The 25,613-nt window shown below is 43.4% G+C and overlaps 1 protein-coding gene across 1 annotated transcript; it reads left to right on the top strand.

Moving 5' to 3' along the window:
- Nucleotides 1-1,290: 1,290 nt before the first annotated feature.
- Nucleotides 1,291-25,613, top strand: tmem189 (transmembrane protein 189). The gene is given in 7 exon segments (NM_001205105.2): nucleotides 1,291-1,488; nucleotides 9,380-9,499; nucleotides 16,386-16,477; nucleotides 17,618-17,762; nucleotides 18,170-18,382; nucleotides 21,899-23,582; nucleotides 23,617-25,613. Coding segments are annotated over 6 exon segments (870 nt in total). The 5' UTR covers nucleotides 1,291-1,310; the 3' UTR covers nucleotides 22,021-23,582; nucleotides 23,617-25,613.

The following is a 25,613-nucleotide window of genomic DNA, read 5'->3' as shown; positions in this document are numbered from 1 at the left end:
GTGTGTGCCTCAGGGCTGCACCGGAGCATTAACACCGTGTGTGCCTCAGGGCTGCACTGGAGCATTAACACCGTGTGTGCCACAGGGCTGCACTGGAGCATTAACACCGTGTGTGCCTCAGGGCTGCACCGGAGCATTAACACCGTGTGTGCCTCAGGGCTGCACCGGAGCATTAACACCGTGTGTGCCTCAGGGCTGCACCGGAGCATTAACACCGTGTGTGCCACAGGGCTGCACCGGAGCATTAACACAGTGTGTGCCACAGGGCTGCACCGGAGCATTAACACAGTGTGTGCCACAGGGCTGCACCGGAGCATTAACACAGTGTGTGCCTCAGGGCTGCACCGGAGCATTAACACAGTGTGTGCCTCAGGGCTGCACTGGAGCATTAACACCGTGTGTGCCACAGGGCTGCACTGGAGCATTAACACCGTGTGTGCCTCAGGGCTGCACCGGAGCATTAACACCGTGTGTGCCACAGGGCTGCACTGGAGCATTAACACCGTCTGTGCCTCAGGGCTGCACCGGAGCATTAACACCGTGTGTGCCTCAGGGCTGCACTGGAGCATTAACACTGTGTGTGCCTCAGGGCTGAGTCTCTAGTCCCGCAGGCGCTGCAGCCAGTACCAGGCCTTGTGTTTATATAGTAGCACTGACTGATAAGGGATTTATTGCAGCAATTATACCCTGCCTGGGAGAGATAGTGACACTCACAGCAGGAATGCTAGTCACTGGCATAACCCGAAGGCACTGGGCCCCACAACAAATCATTTCGTGTCTCCATGAATTTTGGGAAGGAGACATTTTCCTCGGTTACACACAATTATCTCCATACGCTCCATAGTTTACCTCACTATTTGCTGCAGTGGGATACCGACGGGAGGAGGACACCACTAAAGGGCAATGGGGTCCAGACACTACCCTTGCTCCATATCAACTTTAGCGGCTCAATTTCATAAGAATGTCATTTTCGGGTATACCACCGCATATATACAAGTGCCTTTGCACAAACTGAGAGAAAGGCAGGGCCTCTGCCTCACAATCACCTCAGAATACCAGCACCCACCCTTCTCTAACACTGGCAGCCGCCCACTGACCAGCACTCTGCGCCACCACCCAGTCTCATCCCATTGCTGCCACCCTATTGGTCCGCTGTCACTGAGATGTCTTGCGTGCGGGACAGATGATTGGTCGAGGTCCAAAGCTTCTCAGCCACTATTGGTTTCCTATTCCCGCCCCTCATCCCGCTCCTCCCAATCAACGGCTGAACAGGCGACACCGTGCTGTGGGATTGGCTGGTGGGGGGGAACATGGCGAGGAAGGCGCACGGAGGAGCCGAGAGTGAGAGCCGGCTCTGCCCGATGGCCGAGGAAGGTGTGAGCGTCGAACGGTGCGGGGAGGGGAAGACCGACCCTTGTAAGGAGGGCAGCCCGAGGTGGGGCCCCCAGCACGCAGGGGCCAGAGAGTTGGCGGAACTTTACTCTTCAGGTAAGAGCTGGGATCGGGCGACTCCGCTTGGTCGGAAAGGCTGGGCATGACTGGTTTCTATCCAGCAGGCATGGGCAGCAGCTGCAGATATGAGACTCCATATCCCAGCATACCGTGAGGAGATGCTAGAGCGAGTAGTCTTAATAAATGATGTGCCTATGCCATGCCCAGGCAGCAGTGCTGTACCCCCTTAGGAATGGCAGAGACTGGCACAGTGTATCCATGGACTGCCAAGGCCGGTCAGGCTGTCACCCTCATCCCTGGCAGCATTCTCATTGGGAATGGCAGAGACTGGCACAGTGTATCCAGTACCCAGGCCGGTCAGGCTGGCACCCTCATCCCTGGCAGCATTCTCATTGGGAATGGCAGAGACTGGCACAGTGTATCCAGTACCCAGGCCGGTCAGGCTGGCACCCTCATCCCTGGCAGCATTCTCATTGGGAATGGCAGAGACTGGCACAGTGTATCCAGTACCCAGGCCGGTCAGGCTGTCACTCTCATCCCTGGCAGCATTCACATTGGGAATGGCAGAGACTGGCACAGTGTATCCAGTACCCAGGCCGGTCAGGCTGTCACCCTCATCCCTGGCAGCATTCTCATTGGGAATGGCAGAGACTGGCACAGGGTATCCAGTGCCCAGGCCGGTCAGGCTGTCACCCTCATCCCTGGCAGCATTCTCATTGGGAATGGCAGAGACTGGCACAGTGTATCCAGTACCCAGGCTGGTCAGGCTGTCACCCTCATCCCTGGCAGCATTCTCATTGGGAATGGCAGAGACTGGCACAGTGTATCCAGTACCCAGGCCGGTCAGGCTGTCACCCTCATCCCTGGCAGCATTCTCATTGGGAATGGCTGAGACTGGTACTTTGGCTTTAGGGTGTGCCAGGGACAGCAGTACTGCCATCCTTATTCCTGCCATATGCCCAACTTGGAAATGCCTGGTACATATTACCTGATTCTGTGCCCAGGCAACATTGCTGCCAAAGCACTATACTGCCATGGCATCTTCAGACCAGCAATGGTGCCACACCAACCCTGTTATGTGCCTGAAACAGACTGGCACTCTGTATGAATGGAATCAGCCCAGGAGTGCTGCCTGTGCCATCCCTGGCAGCTGCTAGGCAACAAGAGCTGCCAGTATCATATCTTGTCCCTATGTAGGACTGGCACAGCTGGCACTAAAAACCCATTTAATGCAAAGACTGAAAGTTAAGCTCTTTTTACTCTCCAGTTCCAATGAGCTGGCACACTACTTTCTCTACTTTTCCCATCTGTTTATACATTGGTACCTCTTCGTCATGCACTGCCCATGCCAGCAGCTCTGTATATTGGTATATATGCCAGTGATACATTAGATTATTAGTGGGCTGCTATAGAGCAGTGTTTTATTCTTGTGCCAAGTGTCTTATTCTTGGGCACATAGTTTTGTATTGGGGCAGGTGCTTGGTGCTAAAGTAAAGAAACTCCAAATGTTCTTGTTTTCTGCCTTTGTGAGTTCTGCTGTATGATATTCCTCTCTGTGCTTACGACTTGTAGTCTTGTACACGCTGATCGCTTCTGTCTTGGTTTTGACACTTGAAGCAACATAGCAAATGTCGGTGCTTCCGGGCCGTTGTATCATCAGAAGCCAACTTTACATGGCAATTGCATTTGCAAAGTTGTAAAGAGTCTTGGAATTACATTTTCTTTCATTACTCAAAAATACAAATAAAACCCCACTGTGGGTGTATTTCCCCTTTAAAAGGAATGACCACTGTATATTCGCTGGCTGACTACAGTGCATTAGTCACGTACCAAATGCAGTCTATAGAAGGGATGACTGCCCAGATTGGTTAGATGTTTCTGTCACACACACCCTCGCTATGACTCACAGTAACCCTATTAAAGGCACAGTCCGATTAAACTATCACGTCACATGGAAAGAATATTGCTTTTTTTATATGAAAAATTGATTTTTAGATCAACTTCTTCTACAGTTCCCAGACACATGATTTATTTTTTTTTTTTATTACCCCTTCTCTGTACTAACTTCTTGGCTCTTACTTTCACGCACTAAATTCCCGGAGTGGATATGGCACATAGCACAGTAGGGTTGGGTGCACTGTACACAGACCTTTGGGTCTCCGGCAGCTGTACTAGATTTGCAGACCATGCCAAAAGCATTTCAGCAACTGAGTAAACCCTGTTTCTTTTTCTATAAGTTGATATCTTGAGTGAGTTTGTATTATCACACGTAAGCAGCTTGCGTAAGTTCCCCTTTAAGTGGGCCTGTACAAAATTGAGTGCTTTGGGCCTGACCAAATCACAGAGCTCTGTGTTGGAAACATCTGACAGCTCTGTCTACTGATTGGCTGCTTGGGAAAAAAAAAATCTGTGCCCTCTGTTCAAGGTGTTTTATCCCCAGCGAGGCATACCTGTGCTGCACATTCCCCTTCATTACTTCTATTCATGCTAGGTTTTCCTTGTGTGGAAATGGAATTTTGACTCGTTGGACTGGTTGGTTTACAGCATAAATCTGCATGTTGCTTAGTGACAACTGCAAGAGGTGTGCTTTTATTATATGGTGTTCATTCAGCTCCCAGCTATGTGCAGTATGGCATCAATCACTATCATAATTAACATGTATATCCTTAATATATATCTTTAGTGACTGCAGCAGTGCCATGGTTCATTCAAACAAAATAATGCCCCCTTATTAAATTGTTATTAATTAAGAAGCCTTCATTGATGTCTATGACCTTTGCCTTTCTGTGCTCACAGGACTCCCTCAGAGACTTCTGATATCCTAATAATTTACAGTAGGGGGTATATTATCCCTTAAACTACATGAGCAAAACTCAGAGTTCCCAGTATAACTCAGCCTGCACAAACGAATAATCCTGCAAAGGACCTTTAAAGTAGAGGAACAGAGAATTCCTTGTGAGATTATTTGTTACTTTTAGAGTGACCAGCATGCTTAATATATTTCTATTGGCAGTTGAAGTGACATACCCATAGGTTGGCAGGTGCAGGGTTAACTCTTCCTTTCTTTTTTATTTTTTGATAACTCAGCCTGCAGCCTTGTGCCTTTATATGGTCACAGAACCCCTCAGTGACTGCTAATATCCTTATCATTTACAGTAGGGGGTACATTATCCCTTATAATACATGAGTGATACTCAGAGTTCCCTGTATAACTCAGCCTGCAGCCTTGTGCCTTTATATGGTCACAGAACCCCTCAGTGACTGCTAATATCCTTATCATTTACAGTAGGGGGTACATTATCCCTTATAATACATGAGTGATACTCAGAGTTCCCTGTATAACTCAGCCTGCAGCCTTGTGCCTTTATATGGGCACAGAACCCCTCAGTGACTGCTAATATCCTTATTATTTACAGTAGGGGGTACATTATCCCTTATAATACATGAGTGATACTCAGAGTTCCCTGTATAACTCAGCCTGCAGCCTTGTGCCTTTATATGGGCACAGAACCCCTCAGTGACTGCTAATATCCTTATCATTTACAGTAGGGAGTACATTATCCCTTATAATACACGAGTAATACTTTGAGTTCCCTCAAGTAAGTGGGGTCAATGGAGAGAAAGCTGATCATTATCCTAATTTACTGCTTAATTAACCCACTAACCAGCAGCTCCCCCCCAACCCCCCCCCCCGTGCTATTTTTTAGTCACCAGCCAATACAACATTACTTTGTGCTCCAGCAGCCCTTGTTACCAAAAAGCAGACAATAGTCTTACTAGAATGGCTGTGAGAGCAGGGGCTTTTTCTTGCTTTTAGAATAGCTTTTTAGATTAAATGCTAACATTAACCCACATGTCACATGGGAAAAGCCTGAAACGCTCTGGATATATAGAGGTTTTGGTAGGTTTTTTCCTAGTTTCTCTTTTCCATTATCATAACATGTTCTTGCACCACGTGAAAAAAAATCCCTTTATGGGGATTATTAGTGGGTGTGTAGCAGAACATTTCAGAAATAGTTGCAGTGACTTTTGTTCTTATCAGTGTTTTCATGCTTTATGGCTGAGATTCCTTATAACAGAGCATTCTGTCACAGTGGCACAGATCCTATCTGATCCCCATTGTAAGCAGCAGTCCTGCCCTGCTTTACGGCTGAGATTCTAGCTATCTGTATAACAGAGCATTCTGTCACAGTGGCACAGATCCCATCTGATACCGATTGTAAGCAGCAGTCCTGCCCTGCTTTACGGCTGAGATTCTAGCTATCTGTATAACAGAGCATTCTGTCACAGTGGCACAGATCCTATCTGATACCCATTGTAAGCAGCAGTCCTGCCCTGCTTTATGGCTGAGATTCTAGCTATCTGTATAACAGAGCATTCTGTCACAGTGGCACAGATCCTATCTGATATCCATTGTAAGCAGCAGTCCTGCCCTGCTTTATGGCTGAGATTTTAGCTATCTGTATAACAGAGCATTCTGTCACAGTGGCACAGATCCTATCTGATCCCCATTGTAAGCAGCAGTCCTGCCCTGCTTTATGGCTGAGATTCTAGCTATCTGTATAACAGAGCATTCTGTCACAGTGGCACAGATCCCATCTGATACCGATTGTAAGCAGCAGTCCTGCCCTGCTTTATGGCTGAGATTCTAGCTATCTGTATAACAGAGCATTCTGTCACAGTGACACAGATCCTATCTGATCCCCATTGTAAGCAGCAGTCCTGCCCTGCTTTATGGCTGAGATTCTAGCTATCTGTATAACAGAGCATTCTGTCACAGTGGCACAGATCCTATCTGATACCCATTGTAAGCAGCAGTCCTGCCCTGCTTTATGACTGAGATTCTAGCTATCTGTATAACAGAGCATTCTGTCACAGTGGCACAGATCCTATCTGATACCCATTGTAAGCAGCAGTCCTGCCCTGCTTTATGACTGAGATTCTAGCTATCTGTATAACAGAGCATTCTGTCACAGTGGCACAAATCCCATCTGATCCCCATTACAAGTAGTTACTAAAGTAGTTACATAAAATTTCCCAGTTCTACCTTCAGGTTTAACTGTATTTTTTATGTTTGGGTTATTAGCATGTTTTTACATTCTGCTCAGGGTGGGAGAAATCTGAGGGAAAGGCATTACTAGCTGGAACAACTGTGTGGTGCATATTCTGAGCCATGCCTGGGCATTGTTGTTCCGTGCAGAGTGAGCAAGAAATGCCCCAGGGCATTAAGACAGTAAACCCCCTGTTCCCTTTATTTTGGTAGGTATCTGTAGGCCCCAAAATGGCCTTTGAGATGGTAAAACCATTGTGGTTGCACAGTCACCAGATAGAAGTGGTTGGATAACATTCCAGTGACAGTGACGCAACTCATTAAATTAAATATGAATCAGATGGTATAGCAGGTAAAAAAGATTGAAAGGGATGTTGAACAATTATTTACATTACTTATGCTTTATAGTATGTTGTTTTTCCAATCGGTTGCAAAGGCAACAATACAATACAGATTTGTGGCTGAGCATTGAGATATTGATTTGATTTTGTTTTCTGCTATGTTGGAAAGTATGGAATGAAAAATTAATAGGTATGGGACTGAACAACAATAATAATAATTAATCGTAGTAGTAATAATAATATAATCTTATAATTAATCTATGTTGTGTTTACAGGGGTCACAGACCCTAGCAACCAGATATTACTAATAATATATAATAGGTGATTTTTTTTTTTTTTTTTTTTTTTAGACAAGTGCATCTTTTTCTTGCCTGGAACAGTCACCCCCTCGGCCTGTGGAACTTCCAGCTGGCAGTTGTAGATGTGTAACAGCTGGGGAGCCCCAGGCTGCTGATGCCCTGGCTTGGAGTCTCTGTAGAACAATTGCATTATAAATAATATAGAAAGTGGCTGTTGCAGCTGAGAAACTTGAGTTGAAATTAAAGGCAGGAAGTGGTGCACTGTGTCGCTGCTGTACATTGCCCCCACCCCGTCTGCATTAGTGCCTCACACACTCCCTCCTCCTTGTACTCCCTGGTACTCCCACCCGCACTCACATGCAGACCAGGGGCCACTCTGCTGCACTGCTTATAGAGAGTAAGCTTATTGATAGAGATCAGATTAGCCGCCAATAAGCTGGTGGTGCCGGAGCATCTCTCACCCAGCACAAGGATTATTGCTTAATTATAGAAAGGGGAACTCACTCAATCCTCTGTCCTGTAACTTCTTGGAACTTTAGTTATTATTGTTACAACATTAAACCTGCAGTGTTCCATAAGGCAATGTATAATAATTTATTGGTTTTTCTTTAAAAAGCAGGATCTCTCTGATTCATCACCATATTAACATTCACATGAGGGCTTCATTTTGATTTTATTCTGTAAATTTGAAATAGCAGGTATAGTAGGGAGAGATAGTGCCTATAGTAGCAGTGGGGGGATAATAGCCTCTGGGAGGGGACTGGGGCTGTGGGATAGCAGGTATAGTAGGGAGAGATGGTGCCTATAGTAGCAGTGGGGGGAAAATAGCCTCTGGGAAGGGACTGGGGCTGTGGGATAGCAGGTATAGTAGGGAGAGCTAGTGCCTATAGTAGCAGTGGGGGATAATAGCCTCTGGGAAGGGACTGTGGCTGTGGGATAGCAGGTATAGTAGGGAGAGATGGTGCCTATAGTAGCAGTAGGATAATAGCCTCTGGGAAGGGACTGGGGCTGTGGGATAGCAGGTATAGTAGTAGGGAGAGATGGTGCCTATAGTAGCAGTGGGGGGATAATAGCCTCTGGGAAGGGACTGGGGCTGTGGGATAGCAGGTATAGTAGCAGGGAGAGATGGTGCCTATAGTAGCAGTGGGGGGATAATAGCCTCTGGGAAGGGACTGGGGCTGTGGGATAGCAGGTATAGTAGGGAGAGATGGTGCCTATAGTAGCAGTGGGGGGATAATAGCCTCTGGGAAGGGACTGGGGCTGTGGGATAGCAGGTATAGTAGGGAGAGATGGTGCCTATAGTAGCAGTGGGGGGATAAGAGCCTATGGGAAGGGACTGGGGCTGTGGGATAGCAGGTATAGTAGGGAGAGATGGTGCCTATAGTAGCAGTGGGGATAATAGCCTCTGGGAAGGGACTGATGCTTAGATATGGCAGGTATAGAGTAGTTTGGGATAGCTGTGAAGGGGTCCCTGGTGTAATAGTGGGGGCCATGGACATAGCAATATGAGTAGGGCTATACCCAACAAAGGAAGGGCAGGATTATATTCCTGCTCCCTTACCCTAGTTATTGGATTACTTACCTCAGTGCATGACTTGGTTTAGAGTGCAGTAATGAGACATCAGACAGCTCACAGGTCTGACAGAGTAATGGGCTCTGGATTTCTTGTCACTGCCTTATTTGATGTATCAAGCAGAAAGGAGAAAAAAAACACATAAAGTGACAATCATATCAGTGATATCTAATATCCTGTATAATTTACATTAGGGGGTACATTATCCCTTATAATACATGAGTGATACTCAGAGTTCCCTGTATAACTCAGCCTGCAGCCTTGTGCCTTTATATGGGCACAGAACCCCTCAGTGACTGCTAATATCCTTATCATTTACAGTAGGGGGTACATTATCCCTTATAATACATGAGTGATACTCAGAGTTCCCTGTATAACTCAGCCTGCAGCCTTGTGCCTTTATATGGTCACAGAACCCCTCAGTGACTGCTAATATCCTTATCATTTACAGTAGGGGGTACATTATCCCTTATAATACATGAGTGATACTCAGAGTTCCCTGTATAACTCAGCCTGCAGCCTTGTGCCTTTATATGGTCACAGAACCCCTCAGTGACTGCTAATATCCTTATCATTTACAGTAGGGGGTACATTATCCCTTATAATACATGAGTGATACTCAGAGTTCCCTGCAATAAATCATTTGTTGTCTGACTTTTCACAGGAAAGCGCTTTCAAGAATGGATCTGCGTGATTCTGTGCTTCATTCTGCTCTCCTTCAACTTTGTCTGCCTCATACGATATTTCAGCTTCGAGCACACAGCCAGCATCTTTGTTAGCATCTGTAAGTACTGAGATTGTTTTGCTTTAAGGCCTAAATAACGCAAGAGTTCACATTTCAAGTGGATATTTGCCACGTGTGCTTGCACTCGGGCGGACACAATGCTTCTGGGTGCAGGCAAGGTAGAGGCTGATGCCAGCAGAGGGGCTGATTCTTGGCTAGCATTTTTTCCGCAGGTCGAGACTCGGCCCTATGTGGCCTTAGCCTTATGGTCAAATGTTATCCTTCAGCCAGGCTTCAGTAAGCATCAAAATCCATGCACAATGCATATAATGCATTTTCCACGTGTGCATCATTCTAGTTCTGCAGCAGGACTTGTAAGTTGCATGCAAGTAAAAAAGTAAAAAGTGACAAGTTATTATGCATCAGTGTAAATAAAATGACAATCTTTGGTATTCCAGATTGGAGTTAAAACTCGTTACAACTCCATGTAAAGAACTAATGATACCAAAAATAGCAGTAATTTGTGCTTCATATAATTTATGTTCAGGGTCATGCAAAAGAACATTTTCTTTGCAGCAGAAATCCTGTTTTATGTTCCCATAATGTTTACCTGCTCTGACACGTTCATTTTCAGATGCATTGTTATCAGTGGAGCTTTAGGGCAGTGTCAGTCTGCTAGTAGAAATGTTTCCATTGACATAAATGGGAGGCAGTAGCTGACGAGTTGGGGGTGTTTGCTGATATGCCTTTTGCATTTATAACTGGAATCCCCAGAAAGCTGTAAAGACATTATGCTGTTTAGAACGCGGACATGTGAAAGTGCAGAGTAAGGGAACGTTACGAGTAAATGCTTATTGGGCATTTTTGTTCTTTTCTCATGCAATTACTCACCTTGTGACAATTTCCATTTATCCATTTAAAGTACATCTCCCACTAACTCATAAGCTTTTAGGAACTGCTGGGAGTTGTAGTTTAACAGCTAGTAGAGAGCCACACCTTTAAGATCCCAGCTGTAATGTATCAGTCTACGTGATCTGTGCCTACGACTTTAAGGTCTGCTGAATATATGGATAGTCTTACCTACAGGTGTTACCAGATACACATGGGGAGGGTTATGCGCAGATTCCAAGCCTAGGCCTCCTTACAGGGATACTGCTGTTTCTTTCTCATCACTCTGACCACTAAGTCTGCAGCATTATTTGCCCATAATGTATGGCTATTGCCCTACAGAACCTTTTGGGCAGAGTAGTGTCTGTAGGGTCTGCATCAGGCCCAGACTGGGATTCAAAATAGTCCTTGGCATTTCAAGTACACAGAGGCCCAATCATCCCCCACAGGCCCAATAAATAGTGACTGTCTGTGGCATCTTACAGCAGCCCCTCTGGCATTTGCCAGAATTCACAGATTTCCAGTCCAGGCCTGGATACCTGACATGCTAGGGCCTATTTTAAATCTTAGTCTGGTGGGCTTGGGAGAAGATAAGGAATATTAAAAAGGAAAGGGAAAACCCAGCAACAGAAACAGGATATCCTTTATGAAATATGACAAATATAAAGGGAAAACATTAACAGTGCATTCTGTGACTATTCCCTGGTGTGTGCTCACATACACCGCCCTGAACCAGTTATTTATATAAACTATAAAGTTATTTATATAAACTGAGAATGTTTAACCTGTGGCCCTCTGAGCGTGGTTGCACCACAACTCCCATCACCCGGAAGCTACCAGTTTGGCAACACATTATTAATGTCTCCATCTTGCGCTACTATACTCTTTATTCAGCAGGGCCTCTTTATGCGTGGGGTCCACAGCACCCCAGTTTGTGCCCCCTAATGGTAAGGCCCCAAGAGGTGTTTTTAGCCAGCACATAAGCGCAGGCTGACAATCTTCTAATTGTGCCTGGGAGCAATGAATCCGCCCGGGTGCAGGCACCTTAACCAATATCCAACAACAAAACAAAAGACAAAACAACAAGTCTTGTGTTAGTTGGCGGATATCGGCTTCCGGGTACAGGAACAATTAAGAAGGATTTTTACTTGTACGGGCGGATTGTCAGGTTGACCTTATATGCAGGCTGACCTCGGCGGGCCTTACCCTAAAGACAGCTGTGCTCAGATACACAGATCAGTTCGGCCAGAACAAGCAAACTGCTCTCCTATGAGTAGATATGTAGGCGCCTGCCAACCCTACAATGCTTTGTCCCCCATCACAGTCTGTTTTGTTCTGCTCCCTTGAGACTCTTGGCAACACTTATAATAGCCCTATGCAAAAAATACTGGCCTAGTAGTGCACATAAATCTCCCTGTTTGGCCACATGTCACTCTGCGGAACACCAAACAGAAGGGTTTGTGTTGCTAATGTCTTGAAGTATGCCGAGATTAGCAACAAACGAGCCAAGTGTGGCTCAACAACAGTATTACCATCCACTTAAAGGGCTACAGAACAAATACAGTTTTCTGGGATTATTCTTTATGGCAGCCTCATCATTATTCAGTATTATACAACATCTAGTTATAACTTAAAACCTATAGATGTTTATACTATGCCCAGAGTATACAATGCTGATTTCTGCATCAGTATACTAGAAAATTTAAGAAAAAAAAAATAGAGGAGCAGCACAATTAACAAAAGCAATAAGTGCTGAGGATACTGCAGAATGTCTTGCATGATGGTTCCTATAACACAATAGCTGTTATGCTTTATACATGTTTAGGGATATAGAGTGAGGCTGTCAGTGCCAGGTCTGACCCTGCCCTTAGCCCCGCCGGCAGAGTAATTACTGTAACTGGTGCCTGTGTGCAGCGGGACAAGCAATATCTCTCCTTGTGTTGCTGAGTCGGCTCATAGGAGCATATTCTGCAGAAAACAAATATTCGGCTGCTAATTATAACCGTAATGTATCCGCACACAAACAGAGTGAATTAATTGGCCGGCAGAATAAGTCTCTCGTGGGGTGCAGTCTCTCTCCTGCATTAACGCATCTCCCACGGGAGCAGGCAGAGATCAGAGAAATGTTTTGGATTTGCAATAATATGAGCGTTCTGCCAGCTGCGAGATTCTACATGAAAAGGGCAGAAAGCAGGGAGCATATTAGGCACGGCACAAAGATTCTCCGTATCGGCATATTCTGTTATCAGCCATCTGTGAGATATTGATAGCAGCCCTTGTGTTTGTTTTCTACGAGTTAACTGTAGATCGGAAACTGGAAGACACACATGTCATTTGTATTGGCAAATTAACCTATCACTAGGGGGAACCGAGGTGTAAAAATATAGTGCTTGTCCCTCATTACTAACCTTTCCTTTGCTCTTCTGAGCACTTTTGCAATCGGAATGCATAATCTCATTTCCTCAATTTAAGCTTTTTGAAAAGTGATGTAATAATATGGTTTGGAACAGTTCCCAAAGCCTGGCCCCCTGTTCCCCTGCTGATCTGGCTGACTACTTTGAGACTCCTCAGCCTGCCTTCAGCCTGCCTCCTCCATCCTGCAAAGCCCACAATTCCCTGCACATGTGACGTCAATAAGGGAAGGAACATTGCAATGCATTGTGGGCCATGTAGTTCCTGCATGCTGTCTGTAAGTTGTGGAGAAGTTGTTTTGGCATATATATAATAATGCAGAAAGAGAAGAACGGTTTTGCAGCTGGATTTCAGCATATAAAAATTTTATTTTTTTCATACTTTTTGAAGGAACAGATTACAGTGACAGGTATATTAGGGGTTTCTGTGTTGTGTGGGGCTCTTTAATAAATTTTGGTTCGGAAGCCGGAGTTCCTGTTACGAATTCATGAATTCATGACATGATATTGGCAGTGTTAAATTGCTAATATCATGACAACTGAAAGGAAAAATATAACATAATTTTCTAAAGTGCTCAGAAGAACACTGAGCAATTTTACATGACCTACATGATAGGTAATATTTCCCTTTTAAAAGGCGCTGTTTTGGCAGTTGTAATTACAGGTGTTGCATCGGCACACAACTGTATGGGCAAAAGACATCATCCAGCCATTTGAAGCAGGAGGGGAGGGGCACTGTCATCATTTCATGGTCTGCCAATGGCAGATTTGTATGCAATGGGGTGGTAGACTAGGTTTTTTTGTCAGGACACAAGCGGGGTCATTTAGCAACACCTGCACTTGGGCAGTCACCCATAGCAACCAATTAGTGCTAAGCTTTTTTTCAGCCAGTTGGAAGCAGAACTGTCTAAGCAGAAATTCTTTTCCTTGCCACTGGTAACTGCCCAGGCACAGATTTACTCAGTGTCGATAAATGACCCTCCTTACATTTTATTCTGCAGACTTAGTTCATTATAGTGTTGTAAATGACCAGACATTTTATGCCTTGCACCCAATATGCCTCGCGAGGCATTTTTGGCGATTTGGCAAAATCTCCTGCGCAGCGTGTGCCATCCCACCGGCGACTTACATTTTCGCTGGTGGGATGGTAGTTCGGGGAGATTAGTCGCCCATGACAGGGGAGATTTGTCACAGGCGACTAATCTCCCCGTGTGCTAGAGCCCTAAGGTTTAAAAATCCAAATTACTGAAATATCACTTATCCGGAAAGCCCTGGGTCCCGAGCATTCTGGATAACAGGTCCCATACCTGTATTGCTACCTGTATCTAGTCTGTTATCTAGGAGTCTAGACATTCTCCTCAGAATGCTCCTTCAGGCTGGGTCCCCCTCCAGTTTAGGAGCCATGGTTCTGTTGTGATCACAGCACTGGCAACATTGTCTGGGGAGCCCTTGCACAGATAAATTATTATTTAGAAAATATGGTCGTCTGAACAGTGTGTCTGTGCAGCTCTATAGAGATGTCCTTGGTGCAACTTCGGGCAGTAATGGCAGGGGAGGCCAATGGAGAGCAGCATGGGTCTTGTGGTTATTGGCTTCCCAGTACTTATGGGAGGAGAGCTGATCTATAGTTTGTGTGATGCACACTTTCCTATCTGTCAGTGCCAGCCTGAGTAAACACAGCTTTATCTCTTGGGCTGATAATATCGCCAATGCGCTGATAGTAGTGTTTGAACAGTAGCAAGTGATTAGGGTACAGCTGTAGCCATGAAGAGGCCCAATAAAGCAATAAATTTGAGTATCCTGATATGTTTGTCCCCATTCTGTGGCAGGCAATAAACATGTAATATTAAAGCATTATAGAAAGGGAAGTATTTGCCAGTAACACATGCCTGATTCGCCAGCTGATATGGCAATTACAGTGAGTAGTTGTTTGCACCAGTTAGCTGCAGTTCTTCTTTGCAGTTGCTTGTGTGGCTAAAGGGATAGAGGGGCAGGCTTTGACACAGACCCTGTTGGCTTTGGAGTAACAGGCAGCATGTGATAAGAATTATCTATAGTGGGTAAGCCACACAGCAACCCTGAACCCTCCCAGCCATTGGCAAGTGGCCTTCCAAACTTGAATTTCTTAAAGTGGAATTTTGCCTCAAAGGTAAACATCAATACAGAGTCAAACAGGCCTAGCATAATACTACATGTTCCTGTTGACCCAGATGTAAGTGGGCTGGCTTGTCTGCCAATATAATTGCAGATTATACGATTTTCAGACCGTGTGTGGGCTCCAAATTATCGTCACCAGAAACTTTTACTGAATTATCCAAAAACTCTGTTGGACCTAAAGCCCAGAGAGCAATTGGACCTTATTGTGATTGGCAATATAGATGGTCTATGTCTGTGGGCGATGTGCAGGGAAGGGAGGAAGAAAATGACGGGGAGACAGGATAAAATGGGCTGGGACAGATATGAAAGAGCAGAAAGGAGAGGCAGAGGATTAGTTAGTAGAGAGACAAATGAAGAGCAGATGAGAAATATAGGAGGAGAGAGAAGAGGGGGATTAAAGGAACAGTAACACCAAAAAATGAAAGTGTTTTAAAGTAATTAAAATATAATGTACAGTTGCCCTGCACTGGTAAAACTGGTAAGTTTGCAACAGAAATGCTACTATAGTTTATATAAATGAGCTGCTCTGTCAACACGGGGGCAGCCATTGAAGCTGGGAAAAAGGAGAAAAGGCACAGACACATAGCAGATAACAGATAAGCTCTGTAGAATATAATGGGGTTTTATCCGTTATCTGCTAAGTAACCTGTGCCTTTTCTCCTGTAAATGGCTGCCTCCATGGCTACACAGAAGCTTTATTTATATAAACTATAGTAGTATTTCTAAGGAAAACACACCAGTTGTACCAGTGCAGGGCAGCATTATATTATATAGTAATACACTTTCATTTTTTGGTGTTACTGTTCCTTCAAGGAGGGTAAGGCCACAGTTTGAGGGAATGGAAAAGGGGGAATATAGCACAACAAAAGGGATAGGAGAGAGGATAGCAGCAGCAAAGAGAATAAATTATAACAGAAGAAAGGAAGAGAGGAGGTAGGTTAGTAGGTCTTGTATTTCAGTTTTGCGGAGGACCCTGAGTGGACTTTTTTTTTTTTTTTTTAATAATTTCTAGAAATTGGCACGTGGCATAACAGCATCCAGTTGCTAGGCTCACTGGCCACAGCAACCAGAAATTTGCTTTAGTTCCAGAATGATGAACGAATAGGACAGGGCCTGATTAGATATCTATATACTAGATACTATAGGATGATAACATTTTGCCATACTAGCTATCTGCTTTCTGATTGCTGGGGTCACTAACAGAGCAACTCCAACGTTCACTGTGGAGAGATGTAAAATAATAAAAGCAGCCATTAGTGACTTAAAATTACATTGTCTGCATCATGCAAAGATGTCATTTTATTGTTAACTTCCCCTTTAATGAGTGCTAATGTCTTCAGCCTTCTAAGAAGTATATAATTACATTTCGTGGGAGTCATGGGATACAATTTCATGCAGCCATTATAGGCACTAAAGCCTGGTTCTTTGAATTCATCAGAAATGATCTGTGATACAAATATATCCTTTTTCTTATAATACTTCTTCTATAGTTGCAGGGATCATTACTGCTGATTTCGCCTCTGGATTAGTCCACTGGGGAGCCGACACGTGGGGATCCGTGGATCTGCCGATTGTTGGAAAAGTAGGTTTTGTCAATGCACCGTGAGAGCTGCTAAAAGCCATTTATAGCCACAAATAGCCTTGCGTATTGCTATTGCCCCACTTTCCTATAGGTTATATTTGTTCTTATACCTTTATTATATGCACAGGCCATTAATAATCTGTAAATTATATCTTTATAAATTCTGCTTTTTGATGACCTGAGTCATAATCTCTTCTTAGTAACATGATTTATAACATAATGTATATTTCTTGCTCGGCTTAATATGGTCACAGAACAACCCGGTGACTTTTAATATCCTTATCATTTGCAGTAGGGGGTACATTATCTCTTAATATACGAGTGATAATTAGATTTCCCTTTATAACACAGCCTGCAAGCTTGAGCCTTAATTCTACTATTTTCTTATTTACGCCATTTGCCTATCATTGACTGTACAGATATATAGAGCAGCAAACATATTGTCTCCTAGCTACTGTAACTTTATTCCAACACCACAGACTAGATTTTCCAGTTTGGGTCTCTGGAATCTCCTATGGGAGAGTGTAAGGAGATCCACTGTTGCTTAGGTAAATCATATCTGTTAAAGGGCAACAGAATCCTCCCTACCACTTTGACCTGGCTTTCAGTGCTTTTATGGCAAGGGCCTGGGCACAGCAAAATATGGCAGCCCCCAGGTATTGGGGAAGGGACAGACTCAGGTGGAGCTGTGGAGGGGAGCCACTGTTTCAGAATAGGTTAGTGTAGTCTGGAGGAAAAGCAATAAAGTAATAAGTAAATGTAGATTAGCTCTTACTAGTGGATGAGGTAAGTGATGGTGGCATAGCATGGCATAGTGTGGCTAGAAATAACAGCAAATAGAGTAATGGAAAGGGCCATTGTTTATTGTGCCTGTATATAAATTTATTTGTGCCAGAAAATCATCTGCAGTATTTAGTGGAGATTATATCAGTGAGGTAAGGAAACTAGATTTGTGCTTTTCTTTCTAAGATAATTATGGGACTCGGTAGAGGAATCATCTCACGCTGCCCCCTGCTGGCTAGGAATAAGTAGTCTAGTTGTTTTCTAACATGGACCTGGGTCTGTGTGGGGCTGTATCTGATCTTCAGGTCAGCAGAACTTGCAATAAAGCAGAACTCACATCCTTTGTCCTTTTTCTAGGCCTTCATCCGACCATTTAGAGAACATCACATTGATCCTACTGCAATTACAAGACATGATTTCATTGAAACCAATGGTGATAACTGCATGGCAACGCTTATTCCCTTGGCCTGCATGGCTTACAAATTTCTGTTCTACACTCCAGGTATGTACATGGCTTGAGCCTGCGTAATTAAGGGCAAAGAAATGTCAGTATTTATCTATGGGAGCAGCAGGGTATAGGAATCAGTTAGAACACCTGCTGGTAAACTCTCTCAGCAGCTTCTCCCCAGGGAACCCCCAGAGCTTTATTGGCAAACCTAATTCTAAAATTAAATTGGATGGGAATAGTCAGAAAGTCAGAGAGAACCTTCTGATTACAGGCAACATATGGGACATTGCACAGATTCTCTTACTAAGTTTCCGCATTACTCTTGCAGAACATTTACAGAACTTACATTTGAAGAAGTCTATTGAAGTCTATTGTCAATCTGGGGCTGGATTAGGACTGAGTACTCTTTCTAGGAGCCATATATATGATTCATGTGTTTCTCTCTCTCCCCACCGCTGCAGATCTCATTTACAAAACCTACCAGCTCGAGTGCTTCATCTTTGCCCTCGCCATGTTTGTGACCCTTACAAACCAGATTCACAAGTGGTCTCACACGTATTTTGGTCTTCCTGTCTGGGTGGTCTTCCTTCAAGACTGGCACATCATACTGCCCCGCAAACACCACCGTATCCACCACGTGTCTCCCCATGAGACTTACTTTTGTATCACAACAGGTAAGAGTGCTGCTGTGTGTTCCTAAATTGCCAGTTTTGTGCAGTGCTTCTAGGCAGGGCTGCCCCCCAGTACCGAAATTTTGGCCACACCCCTTTTCTGCACAATATAATCAGCTGATGTTACTCTATACTGTTCATAAGCAGTTCAATGCCATTAATTAATGCACTAATTAACAGTCCGTTAATTAAGGGTTAGTGGAGTTTGCCCTAAGTTTAAACCCTACCCACCTACCTGCCCCTGCTCTGCGCTGCCATAGCTTGATATGGAAGTTATGTAAGTTTCTGAATATGTTACATAAACTGTGTAGGTTTAGGGGCCCAGGGCTGCAATGACTAGGGTTAGCAGTTCATAAAAATAGTAAAAAATAATGTGCTAATGAGTCTTAAATTGGGGGGGGGGGGTAGTGGAGTTTATATGTAAGTTCTTTGAAAGTAACATAAGTTTTTGCACAAGATACATAAATTGCATTATCGTAGGGGCCTGATAACCAGTCATTCGTAAAAAAAAAATGTATGTAGAAGATGCTCAAATAATTTAGTTAATATTTCACAATATGAACAGCATACTCTATAATAAGCAGTTAATTTATTAATAAGAAGTTCATTCAGTTAATGTGCTAATAAGTCAGTTAGTTCATTGGGGGCAGTGGAATTTACATAAAGTTTTTGAATTTATTAGTGGCGGTTGCCCCTTTCTGCCCCAAGCTTCTCTGCATTGTCTTTAGCTTCATACGCAAGTTACCTGAGTTTCTAGGCAATTTACACAAGTTCCTAGGCAGATTTTGCAGAAATTGCATACGTTTTTCAGCAACTTTATACGTAGCTTACGCAATTTGTATAACTTTCTCAAAGCAGCCAGGCCCGAGTTGTGACTATGATTTCTCCGATAGCAGGCCTGCTGCTGGGAACAGTAGCAATGTCGTTCATTAGATGCACTCTTACTTGTGCTAATGAGCTGCTAATGTAACACGTTACCTTGGCCATGAGTCAAAACATTTAGCATGGAACACTGGAAGGCAAAATGTGGCAACTGTTATTATAAATAAATGGTGTTTTACCCCACAGCACAACTAAACCCTCAGATATTCCTGCTGCCCCTATTGTTATGGTATCTCTCTGTACAGACTATGAGCAAACTTAGGAGGCTGTTCCTGCTGAAGTGTGCTTAGTACAGGGGAATCCCTATGCTGCCATAGTTTTATGGTATCTCTCTGTACAGGCTATGAGCAAACTTAGGGGGCTGTTCCTGCTGAATTGTGCTTAGTACAGGGGAATCCCTATGCTGCCATAGTTTTATGGTATCTCTCTGTACACGCTATGAGCAAACTTAAGGGGCTGTTCCTGCTGAATTGTGCTTAGTACAGGGGAATCCCTATGCTGCCATAGTTTTATGGTATCTCTCTGTACAGGCTATGAGCAAACTTAGGGGGCTGTTCCTGCTGAATTGTGCTTAGTACAGGGGAATCCCTATGCTGCCATAGTTTTATGGTATCTCTCTGTACACGCTATGAGCAAACTTAAGGGGCTGTTCCTGCTGAATTGTGCTTAGTACAGGGGAATACCTATGCTGCCATAGGTTTATGGTATGGGAGGTGATATAGAAGTTTTTGGCGTGCCATAGAAACAATATCAGTTTAGTGACAAGATAGACTGTAAGTCAGAAACACTTGTAAAATCTTAAAGGGGAGAAAAAGAAGAGAACTCTGGGCATCACTCAGAGGATATTGTACCTCATACTGTAAATGATAAGGATATTAGAAGTCACTGAGGGGTTCTGTGACCATATAAAGGCACAAGGCTGCAGGCTGAGTTATACAGGGAACTCTGAGTATCACTCATGTATTATAAGGGATAATGTACCCCCTACTGTAAATGATAAGGATATTGGAAGTCACTGAGGGGTTCTGTGGCCATATAAAGGCACAAGGCTCAGGCTAATTTACCTAAGCAACAGTGGATCTCCTTACACTCTCCCATAGGAGATTCCAGAGACCCAAACTGGAAAATCTAGTCTGTGGTGTTGGAATAAAGTTACAGTAGCTAGGAGACAATATGTTTGCTGCTCTATGTATTTGTACAGTCAATGATAGGCAAATAAAGTAAATATAAAACAGTAGTAGAATAAAAAGCAAATAAGAATAAAGACTCAAGGCTGCAGGCTGTGTTATACAGGGAACTCTGATTATCACTTTTATATCAAAGGAAAACTATACCATATCTAAATAAACTATTTTCATAAAACTTTTTTAGTACAGGTATCGGACCCCTTATCTGGAAACTCGTTATCCAGAAAGCTCCGAATTACGGAAAGCCCGTCTCCCATAGACTCCATTATAAGCAAATAATTCAGAATTTTAAAACTGATTTCCTTTTTTTATGTAGAAATAAAACAGAACCTTGTAATTGATCCCAACTAAGATATAAATAATCCTTATTGGATGCAAAACAATCCTATTGGGTTTAATTAATGTTTTATTAATTTTTTAGTAGACTTAAGGTATGGAGATCCAAATTATGGAAAGACCCCTTATCCGGAATACCCTTGGTCCCAAGCATTCTGGATAACAGGTCCTATACCTGTATATGTACTATTGGGTAATCCTAAATAAAAAAAATTGCAATTTTAAGAATTAAGGGCCACCTCCTGGGATCATAGGAGTCACAGTGCACACAAACAAGCCAAGGCACACATACATGCTAGGCCCCATCAGCCAATGAATGGGCAGAGTTCTGCCTTTTGCTCCCACACTATTTCCTGTTACAGTTAGAGCTGCTTTATTTCCTGTCAGCTGATCTCTGAGGGAGCACACAGCCCATCACTAAATGGTGGATCAAGGGAAATGATGTAAAAGGGCAATATTTACTGATATATATATATTCCAGTTTGGCGAGATTCTTTAATAGGTCACTTAACATAATATAAACTATCTGTTGGTTAAGTGTTCATTCTGGGGGTATAGTTTTCCTTTAAGGGACAATGTAGCCCCCTACTATAATATGTGATAATATAAAGGAACAAAGCTGCAGGCTGAGTTATACAGGGAACTCTGAGTATCACTCATGTATTATAAGGGATAATGTACCCCCTACTGTAAATGATAAGGATATTAGAAGTCACTGAGGGGTTCTGTGCCCCCCATATAAAGGCACAAGGCTGCAGGCTGAATTATACAGGGAACTCTGAGTATCACTCATGTATTATAAGGGATAATGTACCCCCTACTGTAAATGATAAGGATATTAGAAGTCACTGAGGGGTTCTGTGCCCCCCATATAAAGGCACAAGGCTGCAGGCTGAATTATACAGGGAACTCTGAGTATCACTCATGTATTATAAGGGATAATGTACCCCCTACTGTACACAATATTTGAAATCACTTGTGAATTGCATGACCTGTGTATCTGTGCTTGTGGCCTTGTACCATACAGTCGATATAATTGTACCTGGCCCTTAATAATCAACATGCTCTAAGCATTATCTTTTGTATTCTGAGCTTTGTGTTTTCCCACTATAAGGTTGGTTGAATTACCCACTGGAGATGATTGGATTCTGGAGACGTCTTGAAGACTTCATCCAAGGTGTCACGGGAGAAAAGCCGCGGTCCGACGACCTTAAGTGGGCGCAGAAAGTGAAGTAGCCTTTGCGCCACCCTGCACGAATCCTTGAATGAGTTGCCAACCTTTTTAAAAAAAAAAGTAAAAGTCAAACGTGAAAACTAAAGCCATTAGCCAAATACGTAAGCAGACTTACAGCAAATAACTGATGTTTGAGCACTAACTGTTTTAACAATGTACAGACTGCAAGAAAACGAACTGTCACGGTCTCTCAAAGGATCACTGGAAACCCCGGGCACGGAGTGCCCCATCTCTGTTACAATGAGCTATATCAGCTGACAGATTCCGTTTTTTTTTTTTATTATTTTTTTTATTTTTTAATGTTTTGGGTTTCTCTCTCTTTTTTTTGCTGATGTTTAGATGACATTTCACCTTTTTACCGAGTCTCGCAAGACTATGGCTTGAGTCAGGAATGAGGAAGATTGAATACTAACTTGCACTATTGTAGAAACCTGTCTCATCAGTGAAAATGAATGAGCATTTTGTTGTATCAACATGAATTTGCTGCCCTCGGAAACGCTGAAATTGAACGAATCATTTAAAACTTAGTATAGTCGCCTTTTTATTGTTCTTTTCTATTTTTAGTTGTCACCCTAGTCTGCTAGAAGGGCTAACGATGAACGTCATATCAGCTTAATGGTGAGATAAATGCATGGCACTAGTGCTGGCCTGGCAAGACCAATTGCAGTTTTCATTGTGGTCTAGAGTTGGCTTGTACCCGTCCCCATTCCTCCTCCCTTAATGCCAGTTTAGGAATACAGTTTAACCAGTTTGGTTCAGCGACATTTTTTTCTGTGGCTTCTGCATGTTCAAGCTCTCGTGCAAACCAAAATTAGCCAAAGTTTTAAAATTCGCCCACACCATCGACAGTGTGCAAGTTTTATAATTTTCACAAATTTTTGTTTGCATATCCCAATTAACTTGCAGAAACCATCTTAAAATGTCTGTAAAATGAGCCCCACAACCTCTCATCATTCCATTACTGGTATGAAAGCAACAGAACAGCAGTCGGTGTGAGCTCTCTTAGTAGCATTGTGCATTATATTTCTGGGGCACCTTCCCTGTTGCTGAAATGGTGACCAGGAGCAAATAAGAATTAAAACCTAACCTAATCAGTCTGCATTCTGGGTGTTGGAGACATTGACCCAGACAACAAGATTGCATTTGAGAGAGGCAGGAAATAATTTATAGTACACACAAAACCCCCAAAACAATCTAAAAAAAAAGTTAGATTATGTATCTACTGTACATTACACAGAAAAGGTATTTCTAGGTGCACTTCCCCTTTAATATGTAGGTACCATAGCTGTGGCTGACATCCTGGGAATACCAGGATACAACCTCCTGGGCAGTGTGCACATTTTTTTGGCTTCCACCACAAATAGAGTGCTATTTACATTCAGCAGTGGTGGGTTCAAGGGAGGCAGACAAGTAGGAGTGCCACTTTTCTCCAATGGGACCCTACCCTTATGGGAGGTGGTATAGACGGCTGTTCTGCACTCTTGGATTAGAGCACTAAGGGTTGCGCTATTGCACTTTTGCTTGGGGTATTCATAAATGACCCTGTATGTTCTTAGTGCGGTCTTGGAGTAAATATAGGGTGTTACATCTACCTCCAATAGTGTCAGATATGACTGGCTCACAGGCCACACCCATGGCTCACCGTGTTAACCCACTTGTACATTATCTGTCCGCTTGGTCTGAGGTCTGATCAGTTGGATACTAAAGCTGGCCATATACGCACTATCGTACGAAATGAGGTTTCATACGATATTTGGTGCGTGTACGGTGGATTGACGAGACGACCGATATCGCAAAAGCCTTGGATATCGGTCGTCTCATTGGTTGAATGGGACAAAAGATTTTGCTTGGGCGCCGTTAAAGGCGACGGAGCAAAATCTGTGTTTAGGGCTGAATCGTCAGATAGGGGTAGAATCCCCATTGTTTCTACCTCCATATCTGACAATTCAGCCCTAAACGTCAGTGGAGGGTGGGAACGTAATTGTAAGGTATGTGGCCACCTTACAACTAGTAGGAGATATGAAGAATTTTGTGACACAGAGAGCAATAATAGTTGTTGAGGGCAAGGTACAGCATGCAAACAACTTGGCAAGCTAGGGAACAGCCTTCCCCTGGAATTTCATTATACATCTATCTTTTATCATTTCCATGACACAGATTGTAAGAATTATAAAAACAAAAGGTTAATGTCCATTTTAAAGGCCATTCTGTTCACTCCTTTGCCTTATATTTATAGAGGGATATCGTTCATATGGCTAGGGATTGGCATTTTTTGTTTTCACACCATGTCACCCATTTAGGTCCCAGGCACAGACGCACAAGCAGCTTTGACCTTGTTCACCAAAGTCACTCGTGATCCTCTAAAAACCACGAGGACAAATTGTGATATTGTTTCCTGGTGCATGTGATTAGTCAGCTACTGAATCACTCCAAAGCAAGTACTAAGGCATCCCTAGTAAACACAAGGGATTGGGGGCCTGTGTTGTTATAGAATTGTTATTGTTAAGGTATAGACGGTTCTTAGAGATCTACTGTAGCAACTTGAAATTCTAGCACTTTGCACGTGTTTGTGCAGTCATAGCCAAGCAGTCATTTGCCTCTAGCCTATGTACAATTTCTCCTAGTTATCCATATTTAGATGGGGCAGTCCGACCCTCCAGTGGTTTGTAGCTTATTAGGAAGTAGGGATGCACCAAATCCAGGATTCGGTTCGGTATTCTGCCTTTTTCGGCGGGGTTCAGATTCGGCCGAATACACGGTCCTGGCCGAACCGAATATGAATTAGCATATGCCAGTTAGGATTTGGAAGGGTTAAATGTCCGAGCGAACATGGAAGTGAAAAATTCACTAATTAGGATTTGGTTCGGTATTCGGCCGAATCCCTTGGGATGGATTCGGGGGTTCGGCAAAACCCGAAAAATTGGGTTCGGTACATCCCTATTAGGAAGTAGTAGTGTTGCAACCTCAACCCTTTAATACCGGCCACATATTCAATCCACATACTGCATGGCTAGTTCGCACATAAATCAGTTCAGTCTGCAGCATGCAAACTAGCCATGCAGGATGTGGATTGTATATGTGGCTGTTATTAAAGCAGTGAGGTGGCAACTCTAGGAATTGGTCAGAATTTAGGGCAGGTTGGGCTTGGCATAAAGCACTCCATTTTTAAGAATGAAAACGTTAGGAGGGAGGTTGCACTGAAGGTGATCCAATAATGTAGAACCACTATTGTGTGTTTCTTGGGGACCCAGGGAAAATGTGTTTTTCAGGAAAAATAGGTGGGGTGGGGGGGGGGTCCTGGGACTTGTAAATTGCATTAAAAAATCTAAAATCCTGGAATGTAATATTTCCTAGTTTGTAATGATCTAACCCATGGATTTAGTTTCCCCGTATGCTGCAGTTTGCTAGTATGTGCAGCCGTGTTTGCTTTAACAGACACTGAGATGGCGAAAGGTTTTCTTTTTTTAATAGAGAAAAAAAAAGGTATTTAAATCTTATTTGAGCATGTTATGTAAAAAGGAGGCAGAAAATGCAATGACTAAAATACATTTATATTTGTACATGTTTAAAATAAAATATATCAAATAATATGGGT

The sequence above is a fragment of the Xenopus tropicalis genome, chromosome 10 (genome assembly GCF_000004195.4).
Source record: "Xenopus tropicalis strain Nigerian chromosome 10, UCB_Xtro_10.0, whole genome shotgun sequence".
In the NCBI taxonomy this organism is placed as follows: domain Eukaryota; kingdom Metazoa; phylum Chordata; class Amphibia; order Anura; family Pipidae; genus Xenopus; species Xenopus tropicalis.
Note: the sequence above shows the minus strand (reverse complement) of the source record. Positions and strands in the feature narration are given on the sequence as shown.